The 15,284-nt window shown below is 33.4% G+C and overlaps 1 protein-coding gene across 1 annotated transcript in view; it reads left to right on the forward strand.

The window, feature by feature from the left end:
• The first annotated feature begins 3,071 nt into the window (after positions 1-3,071).
• Positions 3,072-15,284, forward strand: part of LOC149725637 (nuclear pore complex protein Nup98-Nup96-like) — a 28,529-nt gene continuing 16,316 nt past the window's right edge. The window contains exons 1-11 of the mRNA XM_089891203.1: positions 3,072-3,110; positions 3,480-3,575; positions 3,853-3,994; positions 8,431-8,649; positions 8,855-9,049; positions 9,107-9,201; positions 9,299-9,469; positions 9,530-9,607; positions 9,859-9,997; positions 10,075-10,373; positions 11,588-11,662. Of these exons, the coding sequence (XP_089747329.1) occupies positions 8,472-8,649; positions 8,855-9,049; positions 9,107-9,201; positions 9,299-9,469; positions 9,530-9,607; positions 9,859-9,997; positions 10,075-10,373; positions 11,588-11,662 (1,230 nt within the window). The 5' untranslated portion in view covers positions 3,072-3,110; positions 3,480-3,575; positions 3,853-3,994; positions 8,431-8,471. The remainder of the gene's footprint in view (positions 3,111-3,479; positions 3,576-3,852; positions 3,995-8,430; positions 8,650-8,854; positions 9,050-9,106; positions 9,202-9,298; positions 9,470-9,529; positions 9,608-9,858; positions 9,998-10,074; positions 10,374-11,587; positions 11,663-15,284) is intronic.

Genomic DNA, 15,284 nt, shown 5'->3' on the forward strand with positions numbered 1-15,284 from the left:
AACTGATTTGAAAGTTGCGTGGCGAAAAAATTGAGAAGTGTACTACCCACGTGACAAACACGTCACAAAATTGTTGAAGCGTGGCCGCTCTCATTCAGAAAGGCAAGAGGCAGTGTTTTCAGCGAAAAACGAGAGAACAAAAAAAACGCAAAAAAGCACAAAAAAACGTAGATTTCGCTTTTACGAATGAATCAGTCACGTGACTAGTACGTTCCTACGTCACAATCGCGGAGCTCGTAGTAAAAAAAGATAGCGCTAGAGATCATTGTTTGAAAACGAATATCCCCGCCTATACTGGACCAATTTTAATAAGCAAAGTATTTTTGGAATCAATAAAACGGTCGCTTTTTGAATTTACCACAAAAAATAAAAGTAACGCGGGGTGTGTTTACGCACTTTAAGTTGTTAACGTAGTTTTCGCGAAGCCTGACATGTACCAATATTTATCGTTGCCTTGTACATTGTAAGTCTTATTGTGTTCTGTATATAATCTATTATGGAGATCAAATTCAAGGGAAGTATAAAAGTTGAGGAGATGATTTTCTATGCATAGCAACAAGGAATCGAACATGTGTTAGTTAATTCTCAAACAATAACTTAAATAAATGCTTCTTTATTTGTTATAGTATCCAAATTACTAATATATGTGTACAGTTAAGTATAAATGTGTAATAAGCTAATATACACAAACATTTTATGTATTCTTTGTCAAACATTTTTTTAAACAAATTAATTGTATTGACATATCATAGCAGTGGCGTTGATTTTATAAAAATGTAGGGGTTGCGATATTTAAACGTATTAGCTGGAAGTCGGTTTGTAAAACACTTAAGATTCGGTGTAGTAAAAGTGCTGATTAATACTGTAACAAACTTGTCACAATCAGAGCTTTTATTATCTCGGTATTCTAGGCTGCGGTTTACAACGGACCGCCCGCTAGCGTGTCCAAAATAAAATGACCGAGAAAACTAAGGTTATTCAGATTCCAGACTATGCAGAACCCGGATGTCCGCTAGATGCAACTCAAAGCGTACACAGACACAACAAAGAATACGTTACAACAACGAATATACGTTACAACAAAGAATACGTTACACTACAAAGAATACGTTACAATACTATACTAATTAGTTAAAGACGTGCTTATTCATTAGATTTTTGATCTCTTGTTTTCCTGTATGGCTGATTGGCTGGCAATTTGAGAACTCATTAGTGACCACGTTGTTGGAACAGTTGTTGTTAAGTGTCTTGCCCAAGCCAATTGAACTGATTTTCCCGAAAAAACGCGGCCATTTAAGTGTATCCTTATTTATTATATTATTTCTATGGTGGTGTATCACAAATATTCATGGCGCGCAAAATGAGAATCAGAAACACGTGATCCGTTGTCTGTTTTTCTCTCTCTCAATATTTAAGTTTACAATCTGAGAGAGAATGGGAGAAAAATGGAGCGAAATGAGGTCATGGAGATTCTAGTATATAGTATACCCGAGCTTAGGTTTCAACGGCCATTTTCGACACCTTTTAGTGGTCTCAGTAGTATTAAGTTTCTACATTCTACAAATTATAATGCAAACATCCTGCCTGGAAAATAAAAACCATCAAAAAAAGATTCCTTCTTATTCGCAATAACAACGTATTTATAGAATTTGCTACCGAACCAATTTTGGATATATTGTTGCGCTATGAATGAATGTATGTATGAATGTAACTTACTTTATCCTCGTGTGGCCGGAAAACGACAGTCGTTATAACACGGGTGTGCACCTCGCGCCAGCTTACGAGTTACCGAGTATGTTACTTTGTGGGTGATTATTTTTTTGGACTATTTTTTTCATTTTTATGTATTACTGATAATTTGGACAACCCATTAGTGACCACTGGGTTGGAGCAATTGCCGTTAAGTGTCTTGCTTAAGGACACATACGCCCACAATGGTAGCAGCGACGAGCCTTGAACCCATTACCTCTGGGTTACAGGCAGGCGCGCTAACCACTACGCCACGGCGCCGGACTGAGTACACCTAATAAATGATACGATATTTATTAGAACAGTATTTATTCCATTAATATCATTGTGGGCGGAAAGGTGCGGCGCAGGTGGCTCCCCGCTTCCATCTGCCGTACTCGGCTCGGAATCGTGCTGCCCTCACGTGTCCCGTACTCTCTACTCGCACTAGATGTCCACGGACTCCAGCTACTTTTGGCCGAACTGGAGCGGAGCCGGAGTCGTAAAAATAAAATAAACAGGAGCCGGAGTCGGGTTTAAATATGCCTTCCTAAAGGAATTTTATACATACGCATAAATACGCAGTAAATTTTGCTAAATTTCATTTTTTTTCGGAGCAGGAGCGGAGTGGGAGTCAAAAGTTTCGGAGTCGGATTGGAGCGGGAGCCCAAAATTTCTGACTCCGGACACCTTTAACCCGCACCTCGCTCACAGAGATCCAACTTCAGCAGAACAGCAACGACTCCATGACAAGTCTAGGTCACAATTCAGTTTATTCGACATTACAACATTGAGGTCACGATACAGATAACAGTGGGAACAGCAAGCAGTACAGGTCACGACTCCTGCCCTGGCTCCGACTGCTTCCTTATACAATACAGTACAGGGCTTATATAATGGCGAGAATGCAAAATGCGAGAAGAAGCATTACACGCGAGATATACATTAAACATGTTAAATACATGAAACCTAATAAATGATACAATATTTATTAGAACAGTATTTATTCTATTAACATCATAAACATTTTCTGGTTTACAAATATAATCTCCGTTGTCCAGTTAGCAGAATGTCCAAATGTTTATTTAGTGGAAACAATGGAAAGGAACAAAAACGGCCGCTTAAATTCCCGCGCTGCATACTATCTACTCGAACCACCTTGGTGTGACGCATTTGATGTTTTGCTTGTGTGTTTTATCGTAATATAAAAAATATATTTGTGAGTAAAATATGGTTTTGTAAATTAAGCTTATGCTAACTTAATGGATTCCTCACTAGCACCTAATAATTGTGTTTTAATTCATTTGTTCAGGTTTGTAGCAAATATTAATGTTTTATGATTATGTTTAATCAACAAAAGGGTGGATTTGGCAGCGGTTTTGGTGAGTGGTGTTTGTCACTATTGTGATGTCACTCTTGTGATGTCACTCTTGTGGTGTCACTCTTGTGATGTCACTCTTGTGGTGTCACTCTTGTGATGTCACTCTTGTGATGTCACTCTTGTGATGTCACTCTTGTGATGTCACTCTTGTGATGTCACTCTTGTGATGTCACTCTTTTGTGCATGGCGCAATGGTTAGCGCGCCTGCCTCTAACCCAGAGGTAATGGGTTCAAGGCTCGTCGCTGCCACCATTGTGGGCGTATGTGTCCTTGGGCAAGACACTTAACAATAATTGCTTCAACCCAGTGGCCACTATAACTCAATTATACCCCATTATGATATTATGACATCATAATCCCCATTATCCAGGTAACAGTAGTGGGGGTTTGTTTGGGAACAAAACAACGACATCTAGTGGATTGTTCGGCAACACTTCGAGCGCGTTCGGAACCGGAGCAACTTCAAGTAATTTAACGAACAAACTTGTTTTAATAACTTAATAATTGCAACATCAGTCTTCTATCGTTGAGAATTAATTCTAGAAAACATTGTTTTTATTATCACAACATAGATATAATATAATTGTTTTTATTATCACAACATAGATATAATGTAATTATTTTTATTATCACAACATAGATATAATATAATTATTTTTATTATCACAACATAGATATAATATAATTGTTTTTATTATCACAACATAGATATAATATAATTGTTTTTATTATCACAACCATAGGCGCTGAATGCGGGCCTGCAAGGCCTGCGCCCAGGCCCTCACAAAATAGGATCATTAATATTTCCATCAAAGTATCAAAACAATAAAAATCCAGCATTTATAAATGTTCCAGACCGCAGTTTTAACGGAGACGTTAGTCAAGGTACGTTTCCGTTGCCTGGCAACTTATCGTGCGATAAAAGCATTTGAGTCTGTGACGTAACAACATTAGAATTTTTTAAATAAATTCTGCTCAATGTTTTGTTAAATAAATATTCCAACATGTTCAGTAAACGCATTTCAAGTATCCCACCCGATTTTCAATAGAATTACCCCCGTCCAAAATTGCCGTCACAAACATCATATACCTGTATCGCAGTTTAATCTCGACGTCATGTATAAGAGGTTGTCATGTAGCCAGAACCAAAAAAGGGGTCGGTCTAAAACCTGCCGTCATATTTAAATACTGCGTTATCAGGGTCGTTTATCAGTATCGGCGTATCGTTAAGCCTACAGTTGTTAATACATTCTTAAAGTAATAAAGTCGATCTTTACCAAAGTTTTCCTCAACCACGCATAATGCTTTGTTACGATATAGTGGCGATTCACACTTTGATTATTTGGGTCATAATAGCATTTGATGCGTCGATTTTTGACGTCACAATGCCAATTGACGCGTTCATTATCAGCATTCCAGGAGATAACAAACTGAATGTTGTACGAATCTACGTTCACGGTGGAGACTGTTTTAACCCAAATTCACGTGAACACATGCGTTTTCTACTTGAAACAGATTGCAACAAAATACAGTAGACTTGGTGAAACATCATATGCCATTAAATTTCCTGCTCTGTATATAGAAATAAACATGTATCTACAAGCTTGAAAGATGGGTTTGTTTGGACGTTCCTGTTATTGAACTTCTACTATTATGATAACACACTTTATATGAAGTGGGAATTCTGACGTGCGTGGATGTAATACTATTGGATTTAGAGGACAAATAATATATCTTTAAAATTTGAGGTTTTTTATCACTGAACTCGACGGTATACATTTTGATAAAATGATTCGTCAATATCTATTAAGTATTCTAAATCGTCGTCTCTCATTAGAACGCTCTTCATCTTGGATTAAATGCCAAATTACTCGCAAGAAAATCTGATCAAGAGTGTTTTGGATGCATTTAAAAATACGTCCTTGTATGTTTTGGTAAAATATTCTTTAGGACAACTACTTCGGCCTTCTTTGATTTAGTAGTTCTGGTGTTTCGTTCAACCACACCAGTGTACACTCAACATGTAACGGTATCTCTAGGTTTTTTTTGTGCGTAAATCAACCCGTAAGTTTTAATTCATCACTTGCATTCGCCCTCAGTAGCAACATTAATCTATGCTACGCGTAATAACGTCATAATTTACGCAGGATTTACTCCATCAGACAGGCAGAAAAGTACTAATAAATAGCAAGGTGAAAACCTTTTCCTGCTTTGTTTGTTACGAAATAGTGGGGATTCACACGTTGATTATTTGCGTCATAATACCGATTTTCGTATTCAATTATTGCCTCACTTTTTAACTAACTAACCAAACGTTCGTTGTATAGTGTAGTTCATATTGCCACAATATATTTTGTTTCATCACTTATAGTTACAACACTGGTTAGGCAAACTTAGGACATAATACGATATACGCATATTTCAGGAAAGCCTGTTACTATTTTTTGCTAACGCGAGTGTTGTTTACTCTCTTTATTACTGCATAAAAATTCAGTTAAACAAACAATATTACTGCTAAACAGACGATGTTTTATCGCTGCATCGATTTCTAAACGATTTAGGGCTTTAGGTCGTAATAATCAACCTAAATTTGTTCCAGAAGTATCGCTGCGTTATATTTACGATGTTTTCCTCAGCCATGCAGTATAATTATTACGAAATAGTAGGGATTCACATGTGGATTCATTACGTCATAATAACGATTGTCTCACCTGGCAATTAATTACGACATATTAGCAATTCACACGTCGACTATTTGCGTCATAATAGGAACTCACACGTTCATTATTTAGCCTGCAGGTGCTTTAAAACAGGTTGAATGTTTGCCTTTACACGTTTGCTATGAAATAAAGGATTGTCTCGTTTATAAGATGAATACTTTTTACGTACGTGAACGCAACAAGCATGTGAATTAAATGTGTGTTTAGCTAAACTTGGTGGTCACTGGCCAGTCCTATTTCACCACTATAAATTCAAGCCTTTATTTTGTTCATAACAGCGGGTAATCTTTCCGTAATCCTGGCGCTTCGTAACAAACTAATTGTCTACGATTACGAATTATCCAATTTCTCCTCTAAGCTGTTGCCGGTGTCAAAATACCAATAAAATATTAAATTAATTTATGCCCGTTTGTAAATTTTGTCGTATTGTAGTTGATTTTTAGTCACAGAATTTTGATTTAAATCAACTAAAAACGATTGTTACTTTGACGCGCGCCGTTTTTCGTTTAGACTTTGGAGCTACGTAAGCGAAAATTTGTATAAAATTTCTGAGGGGTTGTTCAAACACCAAACAGCCCCCTCTAGATCGGACACTGATGTGACGTATTATGAGTCAGACAATTTGGTTGTCGAAAATTGCGCTCGGCGACACCTGGCAACGAATCGCATCACTGGATATAACATAATTGTTTTTATTATCACAACATAGATATAATATAATTGTTTTTATTATCACAACATAGATATAATAAAATTGTTTTTATTATCACAACATAGATATAATATAATTGTTTTTATTATCACAACATAGATATAACATAATTGTTTTTATTATCACAACTAGTGATGTACCGAATCGTTAAAAAAACGATTCGGCCGAAACCGAATATTCGGCCATTTGTGCCGAATCAATTCGGCCGAATCAACCGAATCGTTTATGACGTCATCCGAACCTACGGCGACGGGCGGTCGGTAAAAACGACATAAAGGAAAATACTTTATCATAGGCACCGTGTCACACACAAGTATTAACAATTTCAATATACGTCTTTAATGTGGCAATAAAGCGTTGTGGGAAACATTCGTCTCCTAATAACGCGCGTATTTACGAACCAAAACTACAGGGAAGGTAAATCGTTGGGAGAAAAGCACAACGGTGACGGACGAGCGTGGTTTAGATAAATTTAATTTTATTGCAACACGGACGAGCAGTTAATTCGAGAACTTAAAAATTCTTTACTGTAACGGCGTTAACCATTGACAAAACCTGTGTTACGCAAACAAAAAAAATTATTTACTTTTGTGACGAAAAAAACATTGTGTATGAGCGTCCCATTTTACGCTCTGCGTCGGCTTGGGAAATAAAGGAAGACGCATGCGATAGCATACTTTCAACACTTAGTAAGCGAAGCAATCGTTGTGAATTTGTTCTTGTAGAAACCGACGAAATGCTAACCTCAGTCTAATTTGCAAGCAGCCTGTGCCCTGTGGTATATAAATTGTCGGATTTATATGAAATGTTTTTTGGATTTTGAATGTTACATAACGTAACATGTGTATATAAATTTTAAATTTAATATTTTAGGTGTAAAATTAATATCTTGCAACTGGGATTCACGAAAGTCTGATTTTCGCGCGGTGCCCAAGTACGACGTTTTTGGCTTCTGTCCAAGCTCGGCCGGGACCATACTTAGCAATATTACATTACAATTTGTGTTGGTTCTAATTTCCTGATAGATTCGCTCCTCGCACTTATATTTGCATCAATTAAAATTCACATAATCGCGATTTACCTGCATTTATACTACTCACGGTTACTGGCTTAAAACTATACCGAGAGTAAAAAAATTATTTGAAAACTTTACTTTTACATTTTGTATTCTGCTTTGTGCTAAAAATGTGCAGGGGATCGTGCGCAGACGCGTTCCCTATTTAGAGAGAAAAAGCGAGTGTTTCTTTATCGACGACCGGGAGCAGACGCGTGCACTATTTAGAGAGAAAAAGCGAGTGTTTCTTTATCGACGATCGGGAGCAGACGCGTGCACTATTAAGAGAGAAAAATCGAGTGTTTCTTTATCGACGATCGGGAGCAGATTCGGTCGCGAATGTGAAGAAGTTTATCAAAGTGCGCGTGTGCCATAGCCCATAGAACCGTATCCGAAATGATTAGCATTGCTAAAAAGCATGACGATTAATTGAATTAAACTTATTTGTTGCAAATAGTCTTTAATTCTTATCTCACAAATTGCGCAAGTTCTTGCTAATCGTATCTATATTGTCTGTGAAAAAGTTCGGTTTTTGCCGAATCTTTACGCACGATTCGGCCAAAACCGAATCTTTGTCAAAATCGCTGGTTCGGCCGAATAAATTTAACAAACCGAAACTTCGGTACATCACTAATCACAACATAGATATAATATAATTGTTTTTATTATCACAACATAGATATAATATAATTGTTTTTATTATCACAACATAGATATAATATAATTGTTTTTATTATCACAACATAGATATAATATAATTGTTTTTATTATCACAACATAGATATAATATAATTGTTTTTATTATCACAACATAGATATAACATAAGTCCAACAGGTGGTTTTTCGTTCGGTGGAAATGCGGCCAACACATCGGGTATGTTCGGCACGCCCGCCTCTAAACCAACTGGGGGTCTGTTTTCCACCCCGGCCTCGACGCAGGGGTTTGGTGCCTCCAGTGGATTCGGAGCTGCGTTCGGTCAAGCACGAACAACAAGTTCGACCCCGTTTGGCACGACTACAACGTCGACGTTCGGTGGGGGTGTGTTTGGGGGAAGTGAGTTTATGTTGTATATGTTTATCCTGGGTTTAGTAGATTATATATAAAATAATATCAGTTGATGTATAATATAGTGTGTAGGCTTATCAGCCACGCTTTTATTTGAGATTTTTACTCAAGTCGTTTTCAATCCTTTGTTGTTTTAATTAATTTGATCTTCGCTACCACTATAGGATCGTAAGTTTGAATATATTAAAACTAGATACTTTCACACAACAACAAAGTGGAACCACAGTAAAGTTCACACCAACAACTGGTTCGGATACCATGGTGAAAAGTGGTGTTCAATCGAATATAACGACCAAACACCAATGTATTACGGCCATGAAGGAATATGAGATGAAAAGTATGGAAGAACTGAGGGTGGAAGATTATTTGGAGGGAAGGAAGGGACCAGGTAAGTTTTGTGATGTCATGGTGATGTCATGATGATGTCATGATGATGTAATAACAGGCACAGGAACAACACTCACGAAGCCTGCCTCCGGTGGATTTAACTTTGGTCAACAACAATCGACGTCGGGAACCATGTTTGGTTCAACTGCTAAGGTGGGATAGAAATAATATATAACCAACATAGAAATAATATATAACCAACATAGAAATAATATATAACCAACATAGAAATAATATATAACCAACATAGCCAGCGTTTGGCACCTCTAGTGGTGGGTTATTTGGAACAGCGAGCACATCAACAACAGGTGGTTTGTTTCAACAATCAAAACCTTTCCAAACTACCAGTGCTGCCAGTGGGTTTAGTTTCGGTGCAGCAACAACTACGTCATCATCACTGTTCGGCAACACTGCTAAACCGGTATTCATAATTCATAAATTTGCATATTAATATATATTTATATAACTTATACTGTGTTAGGCTGGAAGCATGTTCGGCAACACTGCTGGAGGATTGTTCGGATCAAATACATCGGGAAACACTGGGTTTGGTGCTCCGGTACGTATGCTATGACATCATAACCACTATTATGGCATCATAACCACCATTATGACATCATAACCACTATTATGACATCACACCTACCATTATGACATCATAACCACCATTATGACATCATAACCAATATTATGACATCATAACCACCATTGTGACATCATAACCACTATTATGACATCACACCTACCATTATGGGTTTATGACATCATACTCACCATAATGACATCACACCTACCATTATGACATCACAGTTGTTTGGCAACAAGACGAGTGGGTTTGGTACAACAGTGACATCTAGTGGATTTGGAGGTGGATTGTTCGGACAACCAACGGCAACGAAACCTTCGAGTGATTTATTTTCATCGTCGGGGGGGTTCGGACAAAATGCAGGTTTGGTTGAACATTATATATGATATCTATGTTATATATATGAGGTCTATGTTATATATATGATATCTATGTTACAGGTTCCACGTTGTTCGGAGGCAACAAGACGGGGTTTGGGGCGAAAACAACCAACACCGGTAGTTTATTCGGCAACACTGCTTTAAACACTGGTAACACTGGGAATAAATTTGGTGGGTTCGGCAACACTGGGGGTGGGTTTGGGGGGTTTAACTTCTCAGCGGGGGCCAACACGGGTAGTACAGGCGGTGGGTTCGGGGTGACAACTAACGCTGGTACGATGTTCGGACAACAATCTACCACCGGGGGTGCTGTTTCATTAGTTCCGTCGACCAATCAGCAATCTGTGGAGATGTTACAGGTTAGTGACATCATAATACACATTGTTAGTGACAAGGGCTGTGGATTTTCCCTATTTTTGTTTAACCGTTAACCGTTCAGTTTTAACCGGTTAACCGATGCAAGTGTAATCCTAATAAAAGCGTCTTGTTTATCGCTTTTCTTTCGCGAATTTAAAGGCAACTTTACGATGTACGTTTGGACTATGCTTGGAATACACGCCAAAACGTTCTTAACGTCAAAGTAATGCTTTCTTATTCGTATTCACACCTATTTAAAGAGCGTAAACACACTCCCCGTTACTTTCATTTTTTTGTGGTAAATTCAAATAGCGACCGTTTTATTGATTCCAAAAATACTTTGCTTATTAAAATTGGTCCAGTATAGGCGGAGATATTCGTCCTCCAACAGTGATCTCTAGCGCTATCCTTTTTTTACTACGAGCTCCGTGATTGTGACGTAGGAACGTACTAGTCACGTGACCGATTCTTTCGTAAAAGCGGAACCTGCGTTTTTTTCTTCTCTCGTTTTTGCTAAAAACACTGCCTCTCGCCTTTCTGAATGAGAGCGGCCACGCTTCAACAGTTTTGTGACATGATTTGTCACGTGGGTAGTACACTTCTCAATTTTTTCCCCACGCAACTTTCAAATCAGTTTTATGAATTTCACGGTGTTTGAGCTGGAATATCTTTGGTTATACAGAACCGATTAAAACAAGTAAGGTGTCGTTGGAATTAGAAAAACACACTCTATCTATTAAAGCGATGTACATTTGGGTGTGTTTAGGTTCTTTAAAGCACCTGCCGGCTAAATAATCAACGTGTGAATTGCTATTATGTCCCAATTAATTGCCAGGTCAAATAATCGCTATTATGATACAATGAATCCACGTGTGAATGCCTGCTATTTCGTAATAAACATGCTGCTTGGCTGAGGGAAACATTTAGGTTGTTTATTACGCCAATATAATGTTGCAAAACTAGTTACCCTGCGCTATTACCAATCGAGATTGACAACGAACACGCGCCTTTCGTGTAAATAAAGATATTGATATACGTGTATATGACGTCATAGTTCGGTTAACCACTTGAACTTTCTGTTGGAGGTTAACCGAACGTACTGTTAACTTTTCCACAGCCCTACTTATGATGTCATAATACACATTGTTAGTGACATCGTAATACGTTAGTGACATCATAATACACATTGTTTATGTCACACATTTATGTCACACAGGCATTGTTGACAGCACCATTCGGGGATTCCCCCTTGTTCAAGAATGCTTTAAGTGATCCAGCGAAGAAAAAAGAGGTTAATATAAGATATCTATGTAAATATATGATATTTATGTTATATATATGATATCTATGTTATATATAAGTTATCTATGTTAATATAAGATATCTATGTTAATATATGATATCTATGTTAATATAAGATATCTATGTTAATATATGATATCTATGTTAATATAAGATATTTATGTTAATATAAGATATCTATGTTAATATATGATATCTATGTTAATATAAGATATCTATGTTAATGTAAGATATCTATGTTAATATAAGATATCTATGTTAATGTAAGATATCTATGTTAATGTAAGATATCTATGTTAATGTAAGATATCTATGTTAATGTAAGATATCTATGTTAATGTAAGATATCTATGTTAATGTAAGATATCTATGTTAATGTAAGATATCTATGTTAATGTAAGATATCTATGTTAATGTAAGATATCTATGTTAATATAAGATATCTATGTTAATATAAGATATCTATGTTAATATAAGATATCTATGTTAATGTAAGATATCTATGTTAATATAAGATATCTATGTTAATATATGATATCTATGTTAATATATGATATCTATGTTAATATATGATATTTATGTTATATATATGATATCTATGTTATATATAAGTTATCTATGTTAATATAAGATATCTATGTTAATATAAGATATCTATGTTAATATAAGATATCTATGTTAATGTATGATATCTATGTTAATATAAGATATCTATGTTAATATATGATATCTATGTTAATATATGATATCTATGTTAATATATGATATCTATGTTAATATATGATATCTATGTTAATATAAGATATCTATGTTTAATATAAGATATCTATGTTAATATAAGATATCTATGTTAATGTAAGATATCTATGTTAATGTAAGATATCTATGTTAATGTAAGATATCTATGTTAATATAAGATATCTATGTTAATATAAGATATCTATGTTAATATAAGATATCTATGTTAATATAAGATATCTATGTTAATGTAAGATATCTATGTTAATGTAAGATATCTATGTTAATGTAAGATATCTATGTTAATGTAAGAAATCTATGTTAATGTAAGATATCTATGTTAATATAAGATATCTATGTTAATATAAGATATCTATGTTAATATAAGATATCTATGTTAATATAAGATATCTATGTTAATGTAAGATATCTATGTTAATGTAAGATATCTATGTTAATGTAAGATATCTATGTTAATGTAAGATATCTATGTTAATGTAAGATATCTATGTTAATGTAAGATATCTATGTTAAATATAAGATATCTATGTTAATGTAAGATATCTATGTTAATGTAAGATATCTATGTTAATGTAAGATATCTATGTTAATGTAAGATATCTATGTTAATGTAAGATATCTATGTTAATGTAAGATATCTATGGTAATGTAAGAATGTAAGAAATCTATGGTAATGTAAGAATGTAAGAAATCTATGGTAATGTAAGATATCTATGTTAATGTAAGATATCTCTGTTAATGTAAGATATCTCTGTTAATGTAAGATATCTATGTTAATGTAAGATATCTATGTTAATGTAAGATATCTATGTTAATGTAAGATATCTATGTTAATGTAAGATATCTATGTTAATGTAAGATATCTATGTTAATGTAAGATATCTATGTTAATATAAGATATCTATGTTAATGTAAGATAGAATGTAAGATATCTATGTTAATGTAAGATATCTATGTTTAATGTATGATATTTATGTTTAATGTATGATATCTATGTTTAATGTATGATATCTATGTTTAATGTATGATATCTATGTTTAATGTATGATATCTATGTTTAATGTATGATATCTATGTTTAATGTATGATATCTATGTTTAATGTATGATATCTATGTTTAATGTATGATATCTATGTTTAATGTATGATATCTATGTTTAATGTATGATATCTATGTTTAATGTATGATATCTATGTTTAATGTATGATATCTATGTTTAATGTATGATATCTATGTTTAATGTAAGATATCTATGTTTAATGTAAGATATCTATGTTTAATGTAAGATATCTATGTTAATATAAGATATCTATGTTAATATAAGATATCTATGTTAATATAAGATATCTATGTTAATATAAGATATCTATGTTAATATAAGATATCTATGTTAATATAAGATATCTATGTTAATATAAGATATCTATGTTAATATAAGATATCTATGTTAATATAAGATATCTATGTTAATATAAGATATCTATGTTAATATAAGATATCTATGTTAATATAAGATATCTATGTTAATGTAAGATATCTATGTTAATGTAAGATATCTATGTTAATGTATGATATCTATGTTAATGTATGATATCTATGTTAATGTATGATATCTATGTTAATGTATGATATCTATGTTTAATGTAAGATATCTATGTTTAATATAAGATATCTATGTTAATATAAGATATCTATGTTAATATAAGATATCTATGTTAATATAAGATATCTATGTTAATATAAGATATCTATGTTAATATAAGATATCTATGTTAATATAAGATATCTATGTTAATGTAAGATATCTATGTTAATGTAAGATATCTATGTTAATGTAAGATATCTATGTTAATGTATGATATCTATGTTAATGTATGATATCTATGTTAATGTATGATATCTATGTTAATGTAAGATATCTATGTTAATGTAAGATATCTATGTTAATGTAAGATATCTATGTTAATGTAAGATATCTATGTTAATGTAAGATATCTATGTTAATGTAAGATATCTATGTTAATGTAAGATATCTATGTTAATGTAAGATATCTATGTTAATGTAAGATATCTATGTTAATGTAAGATATCTATGTTAATGTAAGATATCTATGTTAATGTAAGATATCTATGTTAATGTAAGATATCTATGTTAATGTAAGATATCTATGTTAATGTAAGATATCTATGTTAATGTAAGATATCTATGTTAATGTAAGATATCTATGGTAATGTAAGAATGTAAGAAATCTATGGTAATGTAAGATATCTATGTTAATGTAAGATATCTCTGTTAATGTAAGATATCTCTGTTAATGTAAGATATCTATGTTAATGTAAGATATCTCTGTTAATGTAAGATATCTCTGTTAATGTAAGATATCTATGTTAATGTAAGATATCTATGTTAATGTAAGATATCTATGTTAATGTAAGATATCTATGTTAATGTAAGATATCTATGTTAATATAAGATATCTATGTTAATATAAGATATCTATGTTAATATAAGATATCTATGTTAATGTAAGATAGAATGTAAGATATCTATGTTAATGTAAGATATCTATGTTAATGTAAGATATCTATGTTAATGTAAGATATCTATGTTTAATGTATGATATCTATGTTTAATGTATGATATCTATGTTAATGTAAGATATCTATGTTAATGTAAGATATCTATGTTAATGTAAGATATCTATGTTAATGTAAGATATCTATGTTAATGTAAGATATCTATGTTAATGTAAGATATCTATGTTAATGTATGATATCTATGTTAATGTATGATATCTATGTTAATGTATGATATCTATGTTAATGTATGATATCTATGTTTAATGTATGA

The sequence above is a fragment of the Ciona robusta genome, chromosome 13, assembly GCF_009617815.1.
Source record: "Ciona robusta chromosome 13, ASM961781v2".
Taxonomy (NCBI): Eukaryota; Metazoa; Chordata; class Ascidiacea; order Phlebobranchia; family Cionidae; genus Ciona; species Ciona robusta.